The sequence below is a fragment of the Lipophrys pholis genome (genome assembly GCF_963383615.2).
Source record: "Lipophrys pholis genome assembly, chromosome: 21".
Taxonomy (NCBI): Eukaryota; Metazoa; Chordata; class Actinopteri; order Blenniiformes; family Blenniidae; genus Lipophrys; species Lipophrys pholis.
Genome location: NC_137649.1, coordinates 4754146 through 4781876, shown reverse-complemented (window position 1 = coordinate 4781876; position 27731 = coordinate 4754146). Strand labels below are relative to the sequence as shown.

Genomic DNA, 27731 nt, shown 5'->3' with positions numbered 1-27731 from the left:
GTAAATTACGAGATGAACGTTTGCTAAAAAAGAAGACAAAACCAGAGAGTGGAAATCAATGAGTGTAATGTAACAAAAGGAAACAATAAAAACTGCTCATGGACCAGTGTCGCTTCAAAAAGAAATACAGAACAGGATAGGAAGATTATCTGATGTCTCTGAGATGGTACTCTATTCTTTGTTGTCACTGCTGCTGCTGCTGCTCTGACGCTTCTTCTTCTGCTGCTCTTCATCGCTGCTGCGGCCCCGCTCCTTCTTCTTCTGCTCTTCATTGCTGCTGCGGCCCCGCTCTTTCTTCTTCTGCTGCTCTTCATCACTGCTGCTGCTGCTGCCGCTGCTGCTGCCGCTGCTGCTGCTGCTGCTGCTGCTGCTGCGCTCATCCTGATCATCACTGCTGTTGCTGCTGCTGCTGCTGCTCCGGCGCTCCTTCTTCTTCTTCTGCTCTTTATCACTGCTGCTCCGGTGCTCCTTCTCTTCATCACGGCTGCTCCGGTGCTCCTTCTTCTCCTGCTCTTCATCACGGCTGCTCCGGTGCTCCTGCTTCTTCTCCTGCTCTTCATCACGGCTGCTCCGGTGCTCCTGCTTCTTCTCCTGCTCTTCATCACGGCTGCTCCGGTGCTCCTGCTTCTTCTCCTGCACTTCATCACTGCTGCTCCGGTGCTCCTGCTTCTTCTTCTTCTCCTGCTCTTCATCACTGCTGCTCCGGTGTTCCTTTTTCTTCTTCTTCTCCTGCTCTTCATCACTGCTGCTCCGGTGTTCCTTTTTCTTCTTCTTCTCCTGCTCTTCATCACTGCTGCTCCGGTGTTCCTTTTTCTTCTTCTTCTCCTGCTCTTCATCACTGCTGCGCCGGTGCTCCTTTTTCTTCTTCTTCTTCTCCTGCTCTTCATCACTGCTGCTGCTCCGGCGTTCCTTCTCATCATCATCTTCATCGCTGTCATCTCGGTCGTCGTAGGAGTTTCCCGGCTCTGCCTGAGCCACATTGTTTCTGTGCTCCTCCTCCGCTGCAGCAGGACGCTCCTCAGGCGACGCTGAAGTCATCTCTTCAGCCGCCAGGTCTTTTTCTGATTCTTCGTCGGGGGCGTCCTCTTGCACCTGATGCTTCTTCCACATCTTGGCCATGGCGAGCAGCTTGAGGTTGGGCTGGTTGGCGGCGTCCTCGGGGAAGATGTAATCGTAGTACTCCTCCCAGCCTGCGTCCGACTGAGGGTTCAAAGAAAGGTGTGATTAGAACATGCAGACATGTCTCGGTTTCATCTAAAGGTTTGTCTCTGAAGAGGCGTAGAGCTGAAATATTCCGATGCTCGGTCAGGAAACCATCCTGTTTTTACATCCTGGCACACAAAACCACTGAAAACATTGGTATTTATACCAGGCCTGTAGATATGAGGCAGACACTGTAAATTAAGGCCCCGTTTACATGATGACGTTCCAACTGAAAACTCATCGTTTTTGCGTTTTCGTTTACAAAGCAACATTTTGAAATCGGTGTTTGTTTACATGGAAATGTGGAAAATGATGCAGTTAGCATGTTGGGCCACTAGTGGGTGTTGTTGATTGGATTTGCAATGAAACCACACAGACATGCAGTACGCCATAAACATCAACAATGGTAGTACCCAGATGTTCTAGTGGACAAATGATCAAGTTGGATTATTACAGTGACTGTCAAAATAAAACCACCAAGTCCCAGGAGAATGTGAACGGGTAGTCTTCACACTGGAGGAAACATTGTTCTCGTTGTTCATTTACCCAGTCATGTGCAGACAAACTAGTTAGTAAGGCCGTGTTGCGCAGTAGCAGCATTTTGCCCCGTTTCCATGGAGATCAGCATTTTCTAAAAAGGTGCATCTCCTCTCATTTACATGGAGACGGAGCATTTTCGAAAAGCTCCACTTTGACCGCCATTTTCAAAATGTTGCTCTGTTGTTCTGTGGCTCTGAGCACCATTGACGTGTGAGCGGGGATGACTCTTATGTGCAGCACCTTGACAGCAAGATACATAACATGTGTCCTTCAAAACCTAAAACTGTAAATTTTAAGGGGTTTTTTTCCAGTAAAAAACACAAACATCTTAATTTACTATCAAAACAGTTCTGGTTCTGCTGCTGTGTGCTGTTCTTACCCCGTCTTCGGCCGTGAGCTTTCTCCTCTTCTTCACCTTCTCCGGCAGCAGCTTCCTCACTCGCTCTATAGTGCCGTCGGAGCCGAGCTCCTTCTCGAAGTCGCTCCAGGACTCCAGCAGCAGCAGCCGCTCCTCCTTCTCCTCGCAGCTCCTCATGCTCTTGTTGGCCTCCTCGTATATCTGCCTGCACTTCGTCAGCCGCTCGGGGTCGTCGATGGACAGCTCGAACTTGGCGTAGCTGATCCAAACCTGAGAGGGGGCGGAGTCACAGGGTTTGACGACAGGCTAACTTTCCTTAACATCCAGGAGGGAAAAACCTGGACTGGTCCCGTCATCTGGAGCACGCACTTGCCAGAAATATAAACATCGACTTTTCCATTCACTTTTTTCCCATCTGATCACACACAAAGGTTTCCTGCCCGAGATACAATCCTCGAAGGTTCCTAAGGTCACGTTTACACGTACCTGGGTTTTTACAAAAAACGACATTTCCCCCTCTAGCTTTAAAAAAAAAAAATTCTTCCTTTACACCGACCCGCATATACACCTGGTTCAGAGCTGCTATGAGCATGTCAAACCTGCAGGGGGCAGTGTAGTGAGAAGCATGACACCATGATAGCCAATCAGTTACATTGGAACCTTTTGATATTTTCACAACTCAGGAGTAGAATAACATTCTCTCAAATGTGTAGTGGCGCCACCTGGAGTTAAGTAATGTAATATATTAGAATAACTAAGTGTCATTTGGTATGAACACTCGTCCAACTGATTGAAGTTTGTCGAGCGTTTTAGTCGTTGCAGCTCAGTCTCACCTTGACGTGCTGGGTCCGCTGCAGCAGCCTTTTGTAAAGACTTCTGGTGTTTCCGAACTCTTCCTGCTCGATTTCAAAGTCGATGTACGACTTCCACAAAACCTGTGTGGGGGAAAAAAAAAAAAAAAAAAAAAAACATCACCATGAAAACACTGGAAAAGTGGAGATGTTGTGCTTCCACTCAGTGATCTCTCCTGGCGATCAATACCTCGGGCATGTCGAGCCGGGGCTGTCCGATGGCGAGCTCGAAGATGGCTCGGGCTCGCTCCACGTCTCCCAGGATGGTCTCCAGCTCTGCGAACTTGATCCAGGTGGTGCAGTTCTCCGGGGTGAACTCCAGGTACTTTTCGTACAGCTTCCGGCAGCGGTCGAACTCTCGCAGCTGCAGCTCCAGCTCGATGTAGCCCTTCAGCAGCTTGTTCTTCGGACATTTCCCGATCGCCGTGCCCTGAAATGAAGAACACGGACGATGAGCGTGAACAAAGACGGGAAGCCTGGTTCACTTTAGATTAACTAAAGACATGATAATACGTCCTAACTTCGCCGTTTCTTTCCTTCAGTGATCAATGCTTTCATGGGCTGATTTGAATATTTGACTTCTGTAGGTATGTGAAGAAAAATTAAATGGTTAACCAAATAGAATGCAACTGGTACCTCTGGAAAGAGTAGTGAAAAAACTAACAAATAAGGAAATTATAAACCAAAGAAGTTTACTAATTAGTGCATTTGTACGGTGGCCTGGAAGTGCAAAACACTACAAACTTCAGAAAACACTTCCAAATCAAAAAAACACTTCCCAATTCACCACAACACAACAGAAACGTGTGGTACCTGCTGGCGACAGGGTCATCATTGATTGGATTGCTGCCAGTGACTCATTATTATTGTATCCACCACAAACTATACAATCATTTAGTGTAGTAGAACAGGAACATGCCTGTTAAACCAAATCCAAAACGATCTATGAGCCCTCAACAGCACGTCTCCATTGCACCTAATGTTATTGGCCACTAGATGTCCTCCTCGAGCACTGTGTGTCATTGAAGCATGTTTAAAATGAACTATCAAAGCTCCAATAAAGCCTCGATCAGCAGTCAGTACCTGTAGGCCACAATGAGGCCAAAATATATTGTCTCCTAACTATGGAAGACAGTCTTTTATCAACGGCCCATGCTTCAGCCAGCAGGAATGACTGTGTTACAGGGACGGACTGTGCTTCTGTCCAATCAGCGGTGAGCGTGTCATTGGCAGCGCGTCCAATCAGTGACGACCCTGCTGTCAGCCGGTACCACACGTTTCTGTCGTGATGAATTAGGAAGTGTTCTTTGAATTGGGAAGTGTTTTGCACTTCCAGGCCACCATACATTTGGCTTGGTGGTGTGTCCAGATCGGAGACTGATGTTTGACACCCTGATCTAGACGCTAGAATAAGAGACTCACCATGATCTTCCGGGCTCCCTGCAGGTTCTTCTGCCGGATCTCAAACTGAGCGCAGAGCAGCCAAATCTTAGCAAACGTGAACTGAAAGAAAAGAAAAAACGAGGCACATCTATTACAAATCAGGTAGTGAGAGCGAGATGCTGCGGGGGTTTACAACATCTCACTTCTTAAGCCGGTTCAAGTATATAATCAGAACTTTTGATGTCTCCTTGTAGCTCGACGGACACTTTCATTCAACTCAACCCTGGACTGAATGAGTGACCAGTCAGTGATCCATCACAGGGACAGACAGCACAACTGACTCGCTAGATTTAGACAGATGAGAGAAAACATGGAGGTAACCTGCCTTCTTGTGAGGGATGAGGTTCAGACAGGCCAGGTAAACCTGCCTCGTCCTCTCAGTGTCCTGTCAAAAACAAAGACAAAATTTAATGTAGAAAGTCGGTTTGCAACGAAATCCTGATGGGTTAAGAGGAGACTGATGCTTAAACAACTGAAGAATAGTTCCACCATTCGCAGATCTGTGTGTGTAGTCTTTATGTCAACTGTAGAAGACACTCAGAGTAGCTTTTAATATATTATGATAAACCACATGAGAAATCATTGTTTTACTCTCACCTAAAACATAATCGGAAGAAAGTAAACACTGGATGCAGTTGAAATCCTCACAATACTGAAAGAACTCAAACTGTAGTTCCACTGAATGTTCAACTAAATGGAGACAGAAGCTCTGGTACGAAAATGATGGTTTGTACAAGTAGAATTTACAGATTTCATCAACTCATATTAAATAGAACACAGACAACATGTCAGATCATGAAACATTTTACCATTTCATTCTGTGTGCCTGCCTGTGAAAAGGGCAAGGCGCAATAACCGTCCTGATTTTGAATTGGATCCCAGCACCACACCTCGAATAAGTTGTAACTGAGCAACGAAAGGCCGGAGAAGCAGTTTGCACTAATCATCAGGAGAAGCACCGCCGATGAGCCCACCTTGACCTCCAGCTCCTCGTACAGGGCGTAGTTGATCCACAGGTAGATGTAGCGTCTCCAGTGTCTCTTCTCCTGGATCGGAGGGACGTTGGCGATTGCCCGCTCGTACACCTCCCTCACCGCGTCGGGGTCGGCGTCGCTCTCCACCAGGCGGAGGTAATCGAACCAGGCGTCGTAGTTGTGTGGATTGGCCTGAGGGTGAAGAGAGACTCACTGACATGCAGCCTCCGTCACGAGATCAAACATTGGGTGTGAGTGAACTCGTACAGCTGATCTCAGTTATTCCAGATCGGCTTCATACCTTGACTTCTTCTTCGTACTGGAACCTGCGTTTGCTCACGATGACGTCCTCGATGCCCCGGCGGTCTCCGAACTTCTTCTCGAACATGGTGTAGTTCTTGAAGAGCTCCTGGGCCAGATGTTTGGGGATCCGGTCCAGAGCGTACTTATAGATCACCCGAACACGCTCGAACTGTGGAGGGAATGTACCGGTGTTATTTTAAAGCTGTCGTCTCCACCAGCCGCCGTTGCCATTTCATCTAACTTGTGTTTACTGGAGGAGTGCCTCAACAAGTGTGAACAACTAACTCAGCAGCAAAGTGATTCTATCATTGGGCCTGTACGCATAGTCGCTGTGATTATCCGGAATATTGATCTTTATACATGGGTTGTTTTTTTTAACGATAAATTACGGATTATTCCAGCCCGATATCGAAACCACTCCGTAGAGCATATAGAGCATCTTCCTCCCACTGACTGAAGTAACCTGAACGTAACGAGTGAATCTGTGATTAAACTGACAGCTCAGTTAATGTGTCACAGGTTCACCACAACACATTTATACGCTTATTATTAAGACGCGACTCACAGTGGAACACAGAGTACCCAGAGAGTAACTAGTTTTAAGAATTGTAATAATTTCCATTTTGAGTAAAAAGAACATCACTACGAACCGACTGTAAATGACCAAACAGAGCTCAGTTCAATTTGTTAACATTCATATGTTTGAGCACAACGTAGTAAATCTGTCTGGACTTCACTCGCCTCCTTCTGCGTCTCCTCGAAGCGGGCGAAGGCCACAAACAGTTTCTCGTTCATGTACTCCTCCCCGAAGAACTCCACGGCTCGCTCGTACACCTTCCTGCTGTGAGCGATGTAGCCGTGCTTCTCCTCGAACCGAGCGTACTTGATCCAGTTGACCACCTCGGGATGAACCATGACGAGTGCTACGGGTCAAGGAACCTTCATGTGGAGAACAGATATCACCTCCAGCGCCGCCTGACCCACGTCTGACCAGTGCTGAAGGAAACACGAGCGCGAGTCTGAAACCTTTCTGACCGAAAGAAACATTTGTGTGATTTTCCAGCTAATCAAATTTACCTGGAGCCACTAAACACGTTTTACCTTTAAAATTAGGTGAACACAGCTTTGAAAGTTACATATCTAGTTTTTAAACACGTATATAAAAAGAAAAACACCTTGAGCTGTTTTGGACTTGATTTTAGTAGTTTCACTCTTTTATAGCATATTTTCATACGATTGACATTTTAGCTGTGTTATTAGTTTTAGCTCTTTTCAAGCAGTTTTTTTTATTTTAAATAATCTAGTTGTATCAGGACTTTATTTTTTGAAGCCGTTTTATCATTTTTTTTCTCCATTTCTTGAGGTTTTAGCAAATTTCCCCCATTTCACACGTCTTTTTCTTAGCCTAGAGTGCACAGTAAATTACTCTGGTGTGCAATATATAGTAAAAATAAGTTAAATGTTTATTCACGTATAATTTCACGACAGCTTCAGGGAGCCACTACACAGGGGCTAAAGAGCCACTTGTGGCAGGTTGCAGGTCCCCTCAGCTTCAGCAGTAGGTTGTGAAACTTTTCAGAAACGAAAACATGCTTTCACTTGAAATATTGACGTCTTAGTGTTGATAAAGGTTGATATGCGATTCTCCTTCTGGATTATGTGGCAGAAATATCGTCATCACTCTTTGTTTTGTTTGCTCTTGAAAGATTTTGCAGCCAAAAAATGTCGGCCCTGTGATTCATACAGAATGAAACCAAATCTAAAAGGATATATCGCTCATAAATGGCGCGAGCCTTGTCCACTTCCTTGTAGCGCAGCTCGAAGTTGATGTAGGAGTGCCAGGCCTGCTCCTCGGGCTCCCACTCCATCCAGCGCTGGAACACCTGCCTGCAGCCGGCCACATTGAACAGCATCTCCTCCATGTAGGTGTACTTGTACCTGTTCAACAGAGCCAGAGTTTTAAAGGCATTCACCAATGCACAGTGACATTTTAGTGAATTCTGTACAAATAAAACTGATTTGAATTGAAATTTTCTGATGCTGAATCCAGAGCAGGGAGACCCAGAAGTCCAAACCCGGGACACGTTCGTACCAGAACTGGTTGACCCGTGGGAGGATGGTAATGGCTCGGTCCCAGATGTTGCGGGCGTGGTTCACCTGGCGACTCTTCATCTCCATCTCGGCGTATTTCAGCCACAGGGCGATGTTACGGTGGTCGACGTCCAGCGCTCGCTCGTAAATGGAGCGAGCCCTTAAAGCAGAGGGAAAGAGGAGATGAAGCGGAATGGGTGAGGACACATGGACACAGGCTCAGAGACTTAATCCAAATAAACAAGTTAGAGCAAAAATAATATAATAACTCAAAAACCACAGCACACTTTAAGTGAAGCTGGCCAGAGACTGAATTCTGTTAAACACATGTCCTCATTGAGACAATATACCTCTGGACCTCTTTCAGACTTTCCTCCCATTGTGCGTATTTAATCCAGTTACTGATGACAGTACGATTCTTCCTGATGTTGTCTTCAAACGCCTGAAAGAAAATGTGAATCTCACTTTACCACAGTGACAAGCAAACTGCAAATATTTAAAAAAAAAAAAATTGTTTGTTTTCTCAACTATTGAGAACAAACCCCTTGACAGGTGTTCAGAAACAGAGGTTACCACTCACCTTCCTCTTCCTCAGTTTGTAATCATTCAACTCCTCCTTGTCTGTGATCTTCTGTTTTGGAGGCGGTGGCAGAAGTTCGAGTTCCCTCTCTTTGGCTTCCCTCAACAGCTGCTCAGCGGTGATCTGAACCTCTGCAGGAGCTTTATTCTTCACCTAAAAACAAAGTAAAAAAAAAACCTTTAAGTTCTCCATTTGTTAGAAGGTTTGATATGGTTTACTGTTATTCATGAAGAAAGGTTTACACAAGAGTTGTTGAAGCACATCAAGGTAATTTATACTAATAGAACACTTTTTTTTAAAATTTATACTCACACAATCTTTTGTTTTGCTCTGATTTCGGTTTTGAATGTCTCTGTATTGGACATTTTTATGGATCTTATGACTGATCTTTGAGTAAAAGTTCATGGGGGGGCTGCAAAGCTCTATTGACTTTTAAGGGCTATAACATTTATTTATGGGGTCATAGTGTGCAAAATTCATTTTCTAAAGGTTTTGCAACAGTCATATCATCCCATACCTGGAACGACCCCCAGAAGTGAAGACAGTCTGTCCTCTCTCTCCCTGGCTTGTTTCAGGTTTTAAAACGTGTGTTGCTCCAACCAGCCAATCAGAAATCAAACCCTATATAGTATCATCAGGGGTTTAGCCAATCCCAATCAAAGTAGGCCCTCCCTTTGACCCTCCCACAATTAGGCGGCCCTGCTCTGGCACATGGCACCACGGGAAGAAGTACTTCCTCCTCTTCCTAAGATGGGCATGTGTGGGCGGAGCCAGTCCAGCTCACACAGACACAGCAGATTCTGAATGCAGCTCCTATGATCCAATATTCAAATGGATGGAAATCAAGAAAAAGCTGGATTTGGAGCAACAAACTTTGAATACAACGTTCAAAAGCTGTATAAAATGACTCCTTTAAGAATAAGTGAGTGAGCGTTTCATTAGTTTATGTCACAAAACTACTAAGGGTTAGGGTTAGGAAAAAAGTGTAGTGTCAAGAGTTGTACAGAACATGGCTTCATTGAAGCAATGGACAATATTACAGCCGAGTACATCTTTTGTGGTGAAAAAACTGGTGAATAAAAGTTTGAAGATGGTCAAGCTGAAGCGGCATCAGTCTACCGAACACCCCGAGACGGCGAGCAAACCCCAATGGGTTTATCCTCAGAGAAAAGGACCTCATCATTACAGAATATAGTGTGTTATCAAGTTCATTCAACTGTTGATGTTTTCTTACATATGTACAGGGTGTGTGGTGGATGTCTAAATATACACTAGTACTCATCAATAAAAGGTTGGGAGCCACTCATGTGGTGGATTAAAGACTTTCTTGACCTTATGAAGAATAACTGACACTGCTTTTGGCAACTGGTGGGGATCCTGAAAGACGATTTGACATGTTGGACACGATACTGACCCAGTTAGGGAACTTTAGTGACCTGGAAAGGATAACAGACTACAACTATGAAAAAGCCAGTGTGGAGTGCCCGGATTGTGTACTTTATATTTAACCAAATCTGAACAGTCAATTAACTCAAAAAATTCGGTTTGCTTGCCTAAATTAACTTTTCGAATGAATTCCTTCCCGTTCATCATTTATTCTTAAAACTACACACTGTTATACTAGTTTACACACGCTTATAGCGATATATTAAAACTAAATTGAAGCAGTTCAGCGTTGGGGTTTCCCTTAGCTTTAGCTTCAGACCACCGCGTTGAATCGTTTCGTTCTTACCTTCGCCACCTTCGGTATCCGCTGCTTGCCTGCCGCGGTCGACGCCATTCTTCCGGTAGGTTCAACCAAAGTCGGAGAAACTGGTTTAAAACGCTTCAACAATAACAGAGTTAAGATAAGAACACACGCTACAGAAACGTTTAGCTATCACGCTCCGCGCGCCGCCATGACAGTACCCACAATGCCTCACTGGCGTCAAGCAGCGCGCTCATACACCATACAGGGGATACTCAAACGGATTTACAAAATAAAAGTGGCATTCCAGTGAATGAACCCTCGCCCTCATAAAGATAATTAATACAACACAAATTAATACTAGTGCTAATAATGACACGAAACAACAAACAAAATAAGTGAACGCGTCACTCATACAAACTATCAACAATGGAATATTAATCAAACTTACTGCCTGCAGAAGCAACAAAAAAACAATCATTTTCAGTCAGTGATGCTATAATACTAAAAACATCAGCGAGTTGTCATCACTTCTTTCAAATTAAAAGCACCACAAAACAGTATCTCTTGGTAAAATGTATTTATATATATTATATTATATTATATTATATTGCCATAAACCGATTTAACTTCAGATTGATAGTTGGCCGGAGGTAGCATATCAACACACAGTAAGTGCCCTCTGAAAAAGCACACCTGGACTCCATTCAGAGTGCTCTTATTTTGATATGCCACATTAGATTGGGCTGGTACTTGGTGAGTGACATCCAGAATGACCTACTACCAGTCTGATGTGGATTAGGTTTATGATAACAGGTAATTTCCTGTCAACAGGGTCATTTCTAGTTTTGTGGGGGCCCTAGGCTAAATGGCATTTCCTGTTGCATTGTGCTGTTGGCCCTCCTGGGCCATCGTATTCATGCCTTCATCTGTGTTCAAAGTTAGGATCATGAGGACTTGGTCTTGTTCATGCTCCACTCAGCCTCAAAATGTACAGGTATGATCACAGGCAGCGCCACCTGGGGGACACGCTTCCAATCGCTGACCGGCGAGGATGCGAGGCAGCTTTAATTCTGCTTAATGTGGAAGCACTGAAAACTTTATCGTTGTTAAAGTAGGACGGGTCTTTCCAAGATGTGTCCGTTAGTGGACAGATTCATCTCTGATTCATCAGTACAGAGGCAGCATAACAATTTATAAATGACAACAGCAACTTTATAAATGAATAACTACAGTTGCCTTTATTATAAAAAGAAATCTCACCTTTTGATTTATAGTTGTTCGCTGTTGTTTTTTTTTTTAGGTCAATGTACCTTCTGTTGAGTCGGCTGTGACATACAGGCTGTGTGTGCAGGATTACATGATGGTGATGATTTTATTTCAGACATGTATATATTCACAATTATGTGCATAGTTAAGGTATAAATCCACCCATATTCCTACAGTGACACTGTATAAAAACTCACTCATGCCACACAACAGTAATCATGTGTGAAAAGCAGCCATGAGAAGCAAAGGGTATTTGTTCCTTTACCTTCTGTTACAACCGAGCTCACTATTTAATATGTTGCTGAATCTTGTGCTGCCTGTCAGTTTCACTGCCTACAATATTCATCCAACCGTGATTTGAACGCTAACTTCTCTTGCCGGTCTATAGTTAGTATTTGTATACACGCGCACACACACACACACACACACACACACACACACACACACACACACACACCTAAAGGACTATTAAGCCCCGTTTCCGCTGCACAAAAAGTGCAGGAATGGAGTGGTATAGTCCGGTACGGTTCGGGTTTCCACCCAAACAACCGCTCCAAAGGTGAACTTTTTCCCGCCACCCTTCCATCGGGGTACTCAGGATGACAGAGCAGGTCTGGTATTGAGGAGCCGTCTGCTGATTGGTCAGTGATTTACGACACGCCCTCAATATTTGAATATGTCGGCTGTATTAATCCTCTGTTGTTAACATGTTCAGCTTTGCACTGGTTGTTTTTTTTTTTTTGCTGCACAACTTTCATGTTGGTCCCTAAAGAGCAGACGTGAGGCAGGACGGAGACCGGGACTCGGGAGCAGACACTACGGCTGATGACCGATGTCCTACCAAGTCCGCTCGTCTCTTCACTGACCGGTGCTTTATTGAGTGGGCTGCCGCGTGCCGCCCCGGAGCTTCCGTTCCTCGACGCTGCTCCAAACCCCAAACCCCGAACCCCGAACCCCGAACCCTGAGCCCCGGTGTCTGTCCAACGCCAAAGTTGCGGCCGTCACATCAAGCGACGCGACACACACATTAAGCATATAGGTGACATAATAAACACATGAGAAAAGCGACAGGTCAATAAAAGACAGGTAATTCTAATTCTTCTCAGATGAGTCTGCGCATACAGCTTTGGGCGCCCCCTGGTGGCCTGGTGGCCCGAGGCACTCGCCTGGAAGAAACGTCCCATTCTGTTAAATCAGTCTGAAGTTAGAGGGACAGGAGAACAGATGTGCTATTTCAGACGGCTCATATTTTTATATGCCACATAAGATAAGGTTGGTACTTGACGAGTGACATCCTGATTTGACCTACTATAAGTCTGATGGAGAATAGGTTTATGATAACAGGGAATTTCCTTTTAAAAACAGTCTCAATATAGGGATTGGAACCCAGATGTGCTAATTCTAGGGCTGATAAGCCACGTCGGATTGAGCTGGTACTTGGTGAGTGAGGTACCTACTACCTGAGGTAGTCTAACAACAGGGAATTTCCTTTTAAATTATTTTGAAATGGAGGGAAATAATCCTTTATGTGCTTTTTCAGAGGGGTATAATTTGATATGTCACATCCTGAACTAGTCTACTATCAATCTGAAGTGAAAAGGGTTTATGGCAACAGAGGGATTTAATTTAATATTTATCAGAATTTTGATAATACATGTTGTTTGTTAAGGTTTTAATTTCAACGGCGTCATCAGAATGGTAAGATGTTTATTGTATGATAGTAACATTAATACACCACTGACTGAAACTGAGGTTGTGGTTTTTGTTTGTTTTGCTTCTGCAGTGCATTTTATTATTATTTGATTCCTAATTGTTAATTAAGTATTAATAATGTACTCATTTATTAGCTTTGTTGTGGCCTATTATTACTTGCAGTTGTATTAATTTGTGTTTTACTAACTATCTGAGAGAAGACCTCGTTCACTTTGCATGTCACTTTTATTTTGAAATCCATGAGTGTGCTCTTACGGAAATGCACTGTGAATGGCGCGCACCGCTAAACAGAGCTGGCTTGACACCAGTAACGCCTCGCTCCCTGGCGACAGTCACGTAGTAGCCAGTGGTTGTGTGTTGCCATGGTAACAGAGTCAGCGTCGCCACTGCGAACCACAGACATAATATAGATCGACGCCTCGTTCTGGAGACTAAACCAGCGTCGCTGCGTTGTAAACTGCGATAGCCGCCGTGGGACAAACTCCCATTGAACTTTTCACGGTATGACCAGACTGTTTTATTTAGCCAGGTGCCTTTAATATTATTTTATATCGTACCACTTAATGCTGGCCGGAAGTTTTGACTGTATTCCCCCAAATGCTTTGCGACTTGACGACCCAGACAGCCCGTGCAGAGATTGACGCTCATTCATTTTCATTTCATTTACCTTTATTTAACCAGGAAAAGTTAAAAACAAACCCCATTGAGATCGAGATCTGGTGACCTGGCCAATAATAATAGAATAAAGTGCAATAAAATTTTAAGACAATTATTAAACATGACTCTGAACGAACTGCAGCTGTATGACATGTTTATAACAGGTTACAATAATCCTGGAAATGAATGTGCAAACAAGTTTCTATGACTCTTGTTCAGTCAGAAAACCTGTACTTCTTGCAATATGCTTCAAATGATAGAAAGCTCATTTTGTTGTCGTCTTAATGAATTTTAACTCTAAATCGTTTTCACTTTATCTATAGAAACTCTGGTTATACAAAAACTTTAGTTGATGTTGTTTTATGACGTTAAAGAATTAAAAGTAAGACTTTCTAGCTGTTAACAGCAAAATAGAACACCATAAAGAGCAAATATTGAAATAATGTGTACTGCTGTGTGTTTACTGGCATGCTGCAAAACAAATCGTGGCGAGAAGGAAGGTCAAGAGGATAAATATCACTAATGGTGTAACTGGAAAATGAGCTTGACAACGCCACCCTGGGAATTACCTTTAGTACAAAAGTCACACAGGCAGTCGCCCCAATGACCAAATGACCTCTGCACCAGCAGCGCTCCTCAGGCAATGAGCAAATGATATACAGAGAGCCCGCACCTCTCTGCTGCGACAAAATAATTACACTTATTTGGAGGTATGAGGCCTCCTGACATATGTAGAAAACACATTTTAATATAAAGCGGTCAAAAAATGGGCAATAGATATACAACATGTAGCCTTAAAGCTTAAAAAGTAAAAGAGGAAACATGAATAAATAATAAAATACCTCCACACATGCAATAAACTGACGTGTTTAGTTGATGCAGATTAAATAGTTTGTCTGTTTGATCATAACATTCACCTGAAGCCTTTAGATAGATGCACAACTTTTATTGTCATTCTGACCATTTACATCAGAGACGCACTGCAGAACGAAATTTCCATGCAGGGTCAAGAAGAGAAGTCAAGATGTGTATTTTTTAGGATAATTTTCAGCATCAAAATATGTGTTGTTGTGTCTGGATGTGACGCTGTCCCTCCATTATATTCAGTCCAAGGTGAAAATGAGGACGATCACGTCAGCCGGCGGCCTCCAGGAAACTGTGACGGTGAAGAGAAGCGAGTCGGCGGACGCTCAGAAGATCGACAGCCTCATCCGTCCTGCAGCTCAGGCCATTTTTGGACGGGTCAATGTAATTCAACTTCTGTAAGAAATATATGCTTACTTTTAAACGCTAATAATAATAATAAATGTTATTCATCAGCACCTTTCAGGACAGTCAAGGTCACCGTACACAAATGGTGAATGGATTTCACGTTATGTCGATGTCTTGCTTCTTCTTATTTCAGAGAGAAAGCCAATCTGGCCGTGACTCTGTCCAATGAAAAGGACGACGTCCTGGCTCACGCCTCCTTCTTCGATCACCCAGTTGGAGGCCTGGTGGATCCGGCTCTCTGGGAACTTTTCCTCCACGAACACTTCAGCTCTGCAACGTGCTCAGTATGTACCAGTCATTACTTCCTACCACAACGAGCCACTCGATTGATTTCAGGATAGACATTGTTATAAAATCCCCCAAACCATTTTACCATCTGAACGTGACGTTAGAAATCAGCTCATCCGTCTTCTCCCTGCAGCCCAGAAACACACTTTTCCTCCACTTCTTTGTGGCACAGTCAGATTTTGCCTCGGCAAGTGTCAAGGAGATAATGAGGTAGGACCAAAAGTTATTCCTATTCTTCTTTTTAAAGTTGTATAAAACTTTGTGAAGGTTTAACTTTGTCAAACGCTGTTATAAGATCAACTCTGCACATTAGAAGTTCCAAACATGAGCCTGTCACAGATAAAAAAAAAACGAGAAGTTATAAAGATGAACATGAGATGACGGATCATTCTGATGAGTAAGCAGTTTGTGTTTCTTTTACCAGGGCCGTCTTTAACACTGTGGCTGAGCTGGAGTACGTCTGCCTGGTCAGCCCGAACGTTGGTCCTTTAGGTGATGAAAAGCTTCAGCCTTTATCCCGTATGTACAAATGAGTTGTTGTCGACGCCACAACTTGTGACATTGTGTGTTCAGAGCCAGAACTGGATGTGATATTTAAGCCGCTGCGGCGCCTGGCCGACCCGGGGCCTCAGTGCTTGGCGTTGATTACCCACAGACCAGAACATTGTCCCCGGCTTCACATCCGCCGAGCCAGGTGAGTTCAGATGACACCACTGGAACCGGTGAGGTCCAGCGGGACAAGCCTGGAGACCCCGGTGGTGGTGGAAGAGTCTTTTAATGTAGTTTCCATACATTAAAAGACTCTTCCACCACCACCGGGGTCTCCAGGCTTCACATCCGCCGAGCCAGGTGAGTTCAGATGACACCACTGGAACCGGTGAGGTCCAGCGGGACAAGCCTGGAGACCCCGGTGGTGGTGGAAGAGTCTTTTAATGTAGTTTCCATACATATGAGGGCATAACCACTTTCAAAATTCTTCCAAGAAAACTTGGCCTCCGTTTAAGGCGACAACGTTTCAAGTGAAAACGCAGTGTTTTTATTGGTGGACGCCGGGCACCACTGTCGTGTAAAACTACCAATATTAAACACGAAACAAATCCAAAGCAACAGCAACTATAAAAAAACCACTAACTTCACGGTGCGTAATCTAAAGGATTGTTGTGTCTCGTCAAGAGTGTTGATGTTCAGTCCTTCCTTTACGTTCGTGTTCAGTCTTCTGGTGCATTTCATGTTACAGTTAAAGTCTCTCATGTTACTTGTAAACAGCAATTAGTTACTGATTACTTCCTCGAGACAGTCATCCAGCTACTTTACGGGTTACTTATGTTCAAAAGTAATTAGTTGCTTTACTTTAGTTACTTTCGGTTGCTTTTCAAAAACACGATGCACAACCTGACTATGCTGTGAAGCAGTAAAACGTCCAGCCTCGTTCTATTTGTTCTGCGGGTTCCATCACATCAAACTGAACCAAGTTAAACAGTTTTAGTTCGTTTCAATCTTTTAACTTCACGCACATTACATCAAGAAGAAGATAAATGATGTACAGGGGTGGCCGGGGGCGTCCGGGGGCGTCCGGGGGTTCATCGCACCCGGTTTCACTTCCTGTGCTGCTTTCTCGCTGTTTGCTCAGATTTGAGGTGAAAAATTTTCACTGTTGTTAAAAGTTTTCTTCCAGCGTATGGTTCACAGCGGCAGTAAGGATTTTGTCACTATTTACTGAGTCGAACTCAACGCGATGTGGGTATTTTCCGAGGATTAAACGCTGCAGGTCCTGCTCTCTGCTGCGCTCCACGTTGTCTCCTGTTGAGCACCACAGTCTCTGTTGTTTACACTCACGCTGATCCGCCACTGTCATGAGACACGAGACAGTCTCACAAGACAAAATCACAGTTTAGTAACGCGGTAACGCGGCCTGCTTGCGGAAGAGTAACAGTAATCTAATTACTGTTTTTTGCAAAAGCAATCCCTTACTTTACTCATTACTTGAAAAAGTCATCGGAATAGAGTAATGCTTTACATGTCATGCCTTACTGTATTCTGATTGCTGGAGCACGTTGACATGCACTTCCTGTTTTATTTTGTACTTTTGTTTTCCTGACGTTTCAGATCCTGACTTCCTCCCCTTGTACGAATTTTCCTCCACTGTTTGTCACCCCCCCCCCCCCCCCCCCCCCCCCCCCCGATTGGTTTCACCTGTTCTCCCCGACCTCGCCTACAAATAGTCCTCATCTCAGTTCATCTTGTTCTGTCTTCTTCTCAGACCAGCCAGCTTCCCGTGTTTTTTTTTTACAAACATGTGATCATTTTTGACTCTGTCAGCATTTTTATTTGTATCTTTGCACCGTCCCCTTGTGAGCGCCTTTATATTAAATGTTGATGGTAACACTTCCTTCCTCCCAGTTTGCCTCGAATGAAGAGGCTGCAGACCCCTTCTTGTTATTTAACACAACGTTTGTTTGGTTTTCATTGAATTGTGTAAATTAAATTTGACCTGTGGTCTGTGGTGTCCTCACAAGTGTGTTCTGGAGCCCAGGATGGGAACTTCTACTTTAAAGTGAAGCTTCTTGTATTTTATTCATTTCAGGATTGAGGAGTTTGATGATATCACGCAAATCTTTCTAAAGCAGACGAAGTCCCCGTCTGTCCAGCCATCCCTCCTGCTCGAGGTCATCGAGAACCACGACGAGGACAATCATGCTGCTGTTTGTGAGGTTTGTTCACACCAAAAGGCCTTTGTCATCCACGTGTTTGGAACTTTTACCCTCTGCTTTATGAGCTCCTATAGACACGATCTCAGTAGTCATTTTCAATAATATGTCATATATATTTTGACAACGTTTCTGAATTTGTTTACCGGCCGACCTTGAAAAGTGCCAAGCGTTCACTGCAGAGGAAGGTGTAGATATGATTCTTCATTTCTTCACTAATTGAATGTTTGTCGCGTAATTTAACACAAATTTAAAGGGAAGAGAACTCGACTCAAGTGAGAGCTTCACTGTTTGGCAGCTCCTCTCATAGAAACAATGTCACAGTCACAGAAGAACATCTTGTCATCAGTCCTGTTGCATTATAACGGCTGTGGTACGTTCAGCTGGGCGGTCGATAGACCAGAGTTTGATCAAAACTCATGCAAAATACTTCTTGTGACGTGAGACCATTGTCAGTTACTCACCAAGACTAAGAGGGGAGTCTTTAACCCTGTATACATGAGAACAATTTCAAGTGAAAGCGAAAAACTGCTGTTATGCTTTGAGGGTCCTTTTACATGACAACGGTGCTTGGAGCTACTGAAAATGCAACTTTTTGAAAATAGCCCCCAAGGTGGAACTTTTTGACAGCGTTCCAAATCGGTCTCCATGGAAACTGGGGAAAATGCAACTTTTTGAAAATATCACAGTGGAGATGGCAGAAACGCAGCTACTTGCACATGTGCAACACGACTATAGTGAATAGTTGTTCTGCACATGCTCAGTAGATGGACAAACAGAACAATGTTTCCTCTAGTGCCATGACTCTCGGTCCAGATTCTCCTGGACTTTGTAGTTTTATAATTGACAGTCGATGTAATAACAGTCCGACTTGGTCGTCTCTTCAAACAAATGTCTGTGTGCTCTCAATACAAATGTTTAGAGTGCGTTGTTCTCTGCACACGTGTGTGTGGTTTCATTACAAAAATAAACAACAGCGCCCACTAGTGGCCCAACATGAAAAATACATCATTTTCAACGTTTCGACCGTTTTAAAAAATACTTTATTAATCCCAGGGGGAAGTAAACAGACATCGTTGTCAAAACACTGCTGTGTAAACACGGAACCTTTCTGAAATGAAAATGCAGAAACCTTTTCACTTGACCCATTGTGTAAACGGGACCTAAGAATGAGGGAACTTAGCCGGTGACCTGCGGCCGTTACGAAAATGACAAATCCATATGTTCATCCCCTTTGTGCCGCCCGAATTATACAAATCAGTCATTTTTGTGTTAATGTTTGGGTAAAATGAAGCCGAAGCAGCATGCTGACGATGCTTTGAGTGACTGTCAGGAGCCCCACTGGGATCTGCTCCCTCGGGACCTGGAAGACGACAGACCTCCTCTCCTCCTCCCCACCAGTCAAGCTGACATGTGTTCATGGCAGCATATGGCAGATACGAGCTGATACTGGGCCAAGACATGCTCTCACTGAACATATTGTGTCCAGACATCTGAAGCATTTTGGGCTTTTTGTCTGATTATGTTCAGCTCTCCGAAAACAAACAATTCAACATCGTCCCAGAGGGCTCGGCTGTTCAGTCCACCACATGCCGGAAACATTTCTGAAGCCACCAAAAGTGCTGCTTGAATATTTATCTCACTGCAAAAGTATTTTCTGCTGCTATAAGATGGAATCTAAAGAGTTCACACACGTGAAACCATGATGTGAAATCACTTCTGCTGCAGCGAGTGTCAAACACATTTCAGTTCAGGAGCCACGTTGCAGCTCAGTTTCTTCTTAAGTGGACCGGACCAGTAAAATAGTGCCGTAAAAACTTTTAAATTTGAACTCCGGTCTGTAATTGACGTGTACGACGTGTTGCCTCCGCAGACTGACGGTGACATCGTCGGCTTCATCAGCATCAGCACTACTGTGGATGTAAACACGCTTCAGGAGCAGTTTGATCTGAAGGAGTTTGACGGTTTGTGCAAAATGCAACGAGCTGAACCCGACGCTCCTGCTGCTGACGCTGACCCGGCTGGGAATGAAGAAGAGGCTTCCTCTTCAAAGCAGGTAACTTAAACGCTGAAACACCCGTCTTCCTTTATGAGGTAATATAAGAAGTGGAAAAAAACCTTCTATTTGAAGGTTAAACCTTTAACTGCCAAGTTACTTTATTTGGTAAATTAATTTCTTTCCAATCAACAACAATAACTTAATTGACATTGACAGATGAAAAATAGCTGTGACACCTTGAAATAGAGCAGAGGTCTGAAACCCTTTTCAGTTCAGGGGTTACATTCAGCTCAGTTTCATCTTGAGTGCGCCAGAACGGTACAATAGTGCCATAATAACCTTTAAATGTAAAGTTAAAGGTTTTTCATTGTTGAGCCGCAGAGAATATGAGATTGAAAAAACAATTTATACCAAAAATGACTAATATATCATCATTGTCGGGGGTCCCGTCTGTCTTATTGCCTGTATGTCACTTCTTGTTTTATTTTGTACGTCTGTCTTGACTGCGTTGGGCCTCTTGTCCTTCCTGTTCGTCTCCCCTCTGTGTGTCTGTCACCCTCATGTGCTTCACCTGTGTCTCTCCCCATTCCCCGAGTATTTAAGCCCCTTTGCCTTACGTGTCAGCTGCCAGATCGTCTTGGTTGTTCGCTCCCAGACGTCCCGCAGCTCCGAGTGTTTCCCTTTGTGTTTCCCTTTGTGTTTTTGGACTTCTGCCTGCTTTGTGGATTACCTCGTGCCTGACCCATTCTGGGTGCCTCCGCCTCTGGTCGTGAGAATAAACTCTTTAAACTTTGTGTAGAGTCTGCTTTTTGGTCCCCCACGTACCGTGACAAACATAAAGCCACTTTAAATGAAATCTTCTGGGCCAGTAAAATAGTCCCGTAATAACCTATAAATTTAAACTTTAACGTTGTTCTTTGATGTGATGCAGAGTCGACGCGATGAAAATGTCTAGATTTCTGCAAATGCCAAACAATTACTACAGAACATGACTACAGTCTCAATATAAAGCCAATTTTAATGAAACCTTCTGGTGTAAAATACAACTTCTGTGGAAACGGACATTGTTTTCAAAACCTAAAATGTTTCGGAAAGGAAAACATAAAAACGATGAGTTTTCACTTGAAATGTTGTCCTGTAATGAGGCCTGAGTGGAATATAATATTTGTATTTGTGTGTATCTTTTGGATATTGATTAATCCCCATTTGGAGAAATTCTAATGGTCATTTTGATCAGTTTGACATGAAATGACACAAACAGTTTATTGGCGTTATCTTTTGTTATTTGTTAGATATGTGACGTATGACCAGATAAACAACACAATATCAACTGTAATGTGCTTGTGTTTGTTTTCTCTGTCTCTCTTACTCACAGTCGGATAAAATATTTCCAAAGAAATGTGATGCTCTCTGTATTCAGCACTTTGCTATGGACAAAAAGTATGAAATGAGGTAAGTGAGGAAGCTTGTTGTGACTTAAACCTGTAATTTCTTTTTGACAACCTGCATTTGTACAGTACTGATTACAGTTACTAGCTTCTTTATGAGTTATTGAAAATAAAACAGAAGGACTTGTTATTTGTGCGGATGGATTTGGGAGAACCTGTTGTTTGTATTTGTGTAGGAAAGTTCCTGTTTCTTTGATATCCTGTGATTTTGCTTTTTCTTTGGAAAAAATGAAATTGTTATGAGACCAAAACCCCTGTGTCGGTGCTGTGTTTATTTTTTTATTCTCGTCATATATCAACTTACTGGATGTCTGCCCTGAGCTTAACATATTGATGTATGCTGATGATGCTGTGCTGTTCACCCAGGGGGCAGATACTAGGACAATTGCTGCCAATCTCACAAATGGATTGAGCAAAGTGCATGACTGGCTTAAACAAAGTTGTCTCATGCTCAACTCAAAAAAGACAGTCTGAATAAATTAAATTAAATTTAACTTACAAAACTTCAAACAAAGCCGACCTTTCATCACAACAGAGGCAGCAAAATCCTACCTCCACTGTATGGTATTCTCCCACATGGAATACTGCTTCACGGTGTGGTCCTTTGCTGGCGTCACTGCGCTTAAGCCAATTAAACAGCTGTATAAAAAAGCTATCAAGACATTTGACTGAATGCCTCAGTCTTTTCATATACTGTATGTGCTTTGATAGAAAAATAAAAATTTTAAAATTTTGAAAATCTAAAAATTTTAAAAAAATTGCCTTGTGTGCAGAGTGTTGAACGGCCTGCCCCCACCACCTCTTCTCAGTCCGCAAACGTGTGAACACTGGGAGGAGTTTCAGTACTCAGGGATATATATCTTTATATTTTCATTTTTTATAATGAGTAGGTCAGTGTGCTGTGTTTCCGCGTGTGTTATGTCATATATGTATTGTAATGTAGTGTGTTTTCTAATGTGTGGTATGTTTTCCATGTCTTATAGTACCTTTGTATGTTTGTGTTTGATGGTATGGTTTTACCCCATGGGACTGCAGATGGAAATTAGCTCTGAGCTAAATCTGGGATATTTGCAGCGCTGGGTGTCCATTGATCAATATGCACCGTCCCGTTCAAATGAATTAAATAAATGAAAAATTTTAATTGAAAGATTTTCTTGAATTCAGTACATTTGTGAGGCGGTGACTCAGCAGCAGTGATGGCCGCCGTCCAGGGTGGTGTCAGTCATCCACTGTGTTAAAGCGGAGAGTGTGACTGTTAGTTGGCCCCCGCTGAGCCCCCCCCCCCCCCCAACTACCAAACCCCTCCCACCCCCATCCCCACCCCCACGCCTTGCCTTGCCTCCCAGCTGTTACTGAATATGGAGCCGGGTCGCTCCCCGCCGAGAGTGAGCACGTTATTAATGAGAGTCGTGCTTAAAGTGACAGAGAGCTGAAGGCGAGAAGTTGGGCTGGAAGCGGCGAGCAGATTGGTCAGCCAGTTGTTGTGATCGCCAACTTGGCAGAGACAAATATTTCCACTCATCTCAACACTTTTCTCCTTTTCTCTCTTCAGATCAATGGACTTCATTCCATATGTTTTTCAACAATTCCCCGTGAGTATCCCGTTTTACATTCAAAGCACTGGTTGATAACCGCCATCAGATTATGGATTTAAAAGAATCAGCATCACAGGACATGAAAAAACACTCATGTGGTCCTGAAATTCATGACACACATTCCCAGCAACATTGTGTCGCCTACTTATCCTTATTCTATTTACGAAATGGTGAGATCGCAGGGCGATGGAGACAAAGACAGGGTGGACGAGTGGGTCCATTGGAGGGCAAATACGGATAGACGACAAACTGAACACACTCACATTAGCACCTACAGGCAATTTAGAGGAAACATCTGACCCGGGGGAGTTCAGGGGCCACATTAAGCCCAATTTCATTTTCAGTGTACGCGTTGAAAATGTCACAAAACCAAACAATTACTCCTGCAACTGACTACAATCTCAACATAAAGCCAATTTTAATGAAACCGTCTGGTGCAAAATACAGTGAAAAGCAGAGGTGGAAAGAGTACTATAATATTCTACTGATTACTTTGATAAGATTTTACACAAGTACAAGTAAAATTAACAGTCTAAACATTTGCTCAATTAAAAGTAAGAAGTAGCTCATATAAAATGTACCCAGAGTAAACATTACTTTGTTACTCCTTTGAGAGTGGGAGAATAATCTCTATTGATTAGTGCAAGGAAGACAATGGGATATAAATCTCAAAGTAGTTGTTCTTCATGAAAGGAAGAACCTTCATTGCAATGGCAGTGAAACTGTGAATTTATACCTCAAAATGGTCGATGGCCACAAGTGCTGTAACTTTAACATGTTTTTAAGATCAAACTGTGGCATTCTTTGATATAAACTGTGCTTCACCCGTCAAAAGATTAGCAGTTCCACAGCACAATATTTTCATTTGACAAATTTTATTTTGAAAAATTTGTACTCAGTAACAGATATGATTGAAAATGTAGTGTAATACAATACTTAAAAAAAAAACATATTGAGGTAAAAAGTAAAATTTCAGAGTTTAAAAACGACTTAAAAAAGTACAAAAAAACCCTCAATTACAGTAAACACACACATCCACAGGGAGAACATGTAAATCAGCCACTTTGACACTGTGGAGCCCAAAACTACACTCAAAGTCTAAAGCCAGCTTCAAACCAAATGAAAAACTCCATTACACTCGGTAATAGTAGTTCATCCCGAGTTCATCATATTTCAGAAACTTCTCTAAATAGTTTGTATGCAGTACGAAGTGTCTATCCTATGTGCGGTATACGACATGATGGTATGTGTTGCTGTTGTGTCTCACAGGACCTGAACTTGTGCGTCGTCACCGTTCCCTCTCGGTCGTCGGGCGTCCACCTGCTGCAGCACTTTGTCAGGGTGCGTCCCGTCGGCCTGCTGAACCGTGACCTCTACATCTTCCACCGGGCAGGATGCAGGTAGAGGTCATCCCGCTTGAAATGACATCATTTTAATATTTTGAAGAATCTGCAACCTGTATTTATCGTTACGCTTGCAACAGTGTGGAGGTGAGGCCGGCCATGGCTGCGGACCGAACTCCCGTTTCTGCTCTGGTGAAGAACCTGGGTCTGAACCAGTCCGTGCTGCAGGACCTGGACCGCTTCTGTGCAACCCGCAGTGACGCGGTCGGTTTACACACACACACACACACACACACACACACACACACACACACACACACACACACACACACACACGAGCGCACGCCAAACTGCTTCATCAGGAAGACTTTAAAAGCAGTAAGTCTTCTGTGGCCTTTGATTTTGCCTCTCAACCAATTAATGTTCCTGCTTTAACCTGATAAAAACAAACAAACAAACGTTCTTCAAGATAAGAACATCTTTTCTAAGAGTGACCTGGTCACGATGGCAGCATAAAAAAACAACAACGCATAGTTACGACAATCCACAAAAATATCAAACCACAGTCAGACCCACAGGAAACCATAACAGGATAGTCGCAAGAACCCATAAAACTAATTCCTCTGTTGTTTAGAATTGTTTACAAAATGGGAGTTCTGATAGGTTCGATCCTTTTTGCCAAGGGTGTCAAACATCAAGCCCACGGGCCAAAAGTGGCCCACAAGAGGCTCCAATCCGGCCAAACCACCAAGCAAATTGTAAAAAATTAAATTAAAACAGATTAAAGGATAATAAATAATAAAATTAAATTCTTAAAACAACACAACACTGAGACCCGAGCTCAGATATCAGTGATGCCGCCATGAAAGGTAGCTAACTAGCATTAGCATCAGCGCCATGCTATCAGGGTGAGTTTGTATAAACAAAACAGAAAACATAATGCAACAGCTATAAGAGAAGTTGGTTTGTTTTTGATAGGCCACTGTATTTTGCACTAAAAGGTTTAATCAAAATTGGCTTCATGTTTAGATTGTAGGAATTTCCCAGCGAAATTGTTTGTTTTTTGCAAACAATATCAACATTTTCATCAGGTGCACTCTGCGCCACAAGTTTAAATTTCAAGGTTAGTACTATTTTACCAGTCCAGTTCAGTCAAGCTGGAGTTAAGCTGAATGTGGGAGCTGAACTAAAATGTGTTTGACAACCCCCCACCCCCACCCCACCCCCCCGTTTTAATGTCTTCCTGTTCCAACACATCTGAGAATGGATAGTATAAGTATTTCATCACGAATCTCTGCAGAAGGCGGATGAGGAGACACTTGTCACAATCAGGTGTGTTGAAGCTGAACGTGAAAAACACGGCGAGTCCACCTGCACCTGAGGCTCCATCACATAGCTTAACAGAGACAAACCATCACCAGCACACACATTCTCACCATCTGCTAATTCAGAGCCACCGATTATCCACAGATTATCCTATTTGGATTGAGTTGTCTACTAACCAGTGTATCAACCTGCCACCATTTAAACATTGGGTGTCGTCTAATTGTGTCCAGTAATATTAGTTTTTATTTGTAAAGAGCAGCGTTACAAACGCCGAAAACGTTGTGGTTACGATTTTTATTTTTTTTACCCCTTTAAATTGAGACGCCGATTATTTTGGGCCACGGAGCGCGACCGGAGCCGGTATGATGATTGTCTTGGAATATAACGAGGAATATCGCACGTATGCCAGGGAACAGATTGGTGAGAATTCAGCTGAACGAATCCTCCTCTCTGACTGACACCCCAGCTGTCACCGCCGCCGCTCCAAGACCGATAATTACTTCTCGTACGAGGATGCAGCCACTTCATGTGCGCTCGTGGCACCGGACTCGGCTCGGACAAGAAAAGTGCGTTCAGCCCCTGCTGAGCTCAGCAGACGCACGCACATGTTTTACATGTTTTGAATCTCCAAGAGCTGCACCTTCCCCTCACCCAGGATCCAGGAAATTGTCATTTGGGATTTGCCAACTTATTTTTGTTTTCTGTGACTATTTCTATCTTTATTTTTTTTTTTTCTTGTTTGAATGTTTAACTAAATATACCATTTGCAAACTCCACTTACAATATATAACACAACAAGGTATTCTTAGATGGCGCAAACCATTGCAACCTTCATGACCGAAGAAGCCATTTTTACTTTTTACCAAACAAATTTATGTGGAACCACAAAATGTGTTTCGAACTCTGTATAAAATCTGTTATATTGCTGCCTTCATATAAATAAAACATCAACATATTACAAGCCTAATTTATACTTTTAGCCTTTAAAACACTTTTAGCGTTTATCTCCATTTAAGTCATTTTTGCTCCTTTAGCCATTTGGCTCTTGTTGCTGTTTCAGCTCTTTTACCAGTTTTAAGACCCATTTAAAAGACATCGTTTTAACTGAGAACACATGGTTTTGGCATTTTCGTTTCAGGAAAGTTTCACGTTTACACAGCAATGTTGTGAAAATGATCTTTGGTTATTTTCAGAATAGTGTTTATAGCCGATTGTTGTCTGCTGCATGTGTGTGTGGTTTCATTACATAAACAACTCAACAGCAGCCGCTAGTGGCCCAACATGAAAACTACATTGTTTTCTGCATTTTTGCCATTTCTCTGTGAACGGACATCTTTTTCAAAACGTTGCCGTGTAAACGCAAAACTTTTCTGAAACGACAAGGCGAAACGCTTTTTTACTTGAAACATCGTTGGATAAACTGGGTCTTAGTCATTTTAGCTGTTTTGTCTGTTTTTGCCGTCTAAAGCTGTTGTGGTCTTTTTGGCAGTTTTAGCTTATTTAGCATTCTTTTATTCTTTTAGTAAAAGTCACAATGACATTAACAGCATTAATTAAAATATCCGTTCTCTCACATGAATTTGTGAAAGCAACAAGGAGCCACTAAAGCAGACCTGAAAAGCCGCCAGCAGCTTCATAGCTGTTGGTTTGAGTTATATTATTGTATTTCTTTCAAAACAAATGAGCGAATCTGCAACTCCTCATTTGTCATGAAAACACATTAAAACCATTGCACCGCAACTTAATGGTGCCACCATTGTAAAAACAAGTTGTGTTAAACAGTCATATTTTTTTTTATTGTTAAGCACATTAACTGAAATGAGGACAAAGGAATTTTTTTTAAGCTTTGGATGCCTGAGCCTTCTCCCAGAGGACAGGAACTCACACTTAATAGAAATCCTACCGCCAGACTGCTCACAGACGGCAATAAAATAGACACATCATCCTAATTAAAGCTTCACTTCACTGGTAACTCTCTTTTATTGTCATTTTATAGATTATATTGATTCTGCATTTCATTTTGCTGTGAAGCCATGTGAAACTTTATGATACATTAAAAAAAGATTAAAAATGGTGTTTATTA

The 27731-nt window shown here is 42.9% G+C and overlaps 2 protein-coding genes across 2 annotated transcripts in view; one reads left to right on the top strand and one right to left on the bottom strand.

The window, feature by feature from the left end:
- Positions 1-28: 28 nt before the first annotated feature.
- On the bottom strand, positions 29-10258 carry crnkl1 (crooked neck pre-mRNA splicing factor 1). The gene is made up of 14 exons (XM_080490653.1): positions 10076-10258; positions 8344-8496; positions 8114-8205; positions 7765-7923; positions 7444-7610; positions 6414-6592; positions 5671-5841; positions 5370-5561; positions 4721-4780; positions 4375-4455; positions 3143-3382; positions 2935-3036; positions 2123-2371; positions 29-1200 (listed from the first exon to the last, which is right to left on the bottom strand). The coding sequence occupies exons 1-14, from the start codon at positions 10121-10123 to the stop codon at positions 172-174; spliced, it is 2922 nt and encodes a 973-aa protein (XP_080346779.1). The 5' UTR covers positions 10124-10258; the 3' UTR covers positions 29-171.
- A 4530-nt stretch (positions 10259-14788) lies between these two features.
- Positions 14789-27731, top strand: part of cfap61 (cilia and flagella associated protein 61) — a gene marked incomplete at both ends in the record, with an annotated part of 44847 nt that continues 31904 nt past the window's right edge. The window contains 9 exons of the mRNA XM_080491068.1: positions 14789-14931; positions 15075-15225; positions 15363-15439; positions 15654-15721; positions 15803-15923; positions 17814-17940; positions 19811-19993; positions 24249-24379; positions 24463-24586. Coding sequence (XP_080347194.1) covers positions 14789-14931; positions 15075-15225; positions 15363-15439; positions 15654-15721; positions 15803-15923; positions 17814-17940; positions 19811-19993; positions 24249-24379; positions 24463-24586 — 1125 coding nt within the window. The remainder of the gene's footprint in view (positions 14932-15074; positions 15226-15362; positions 15440-15653; positions 15722-15802; positions 15924-17813; positions 17941-19810; positions 19994-24248; positions 24380-24462; positions 24587-27731) is intronic.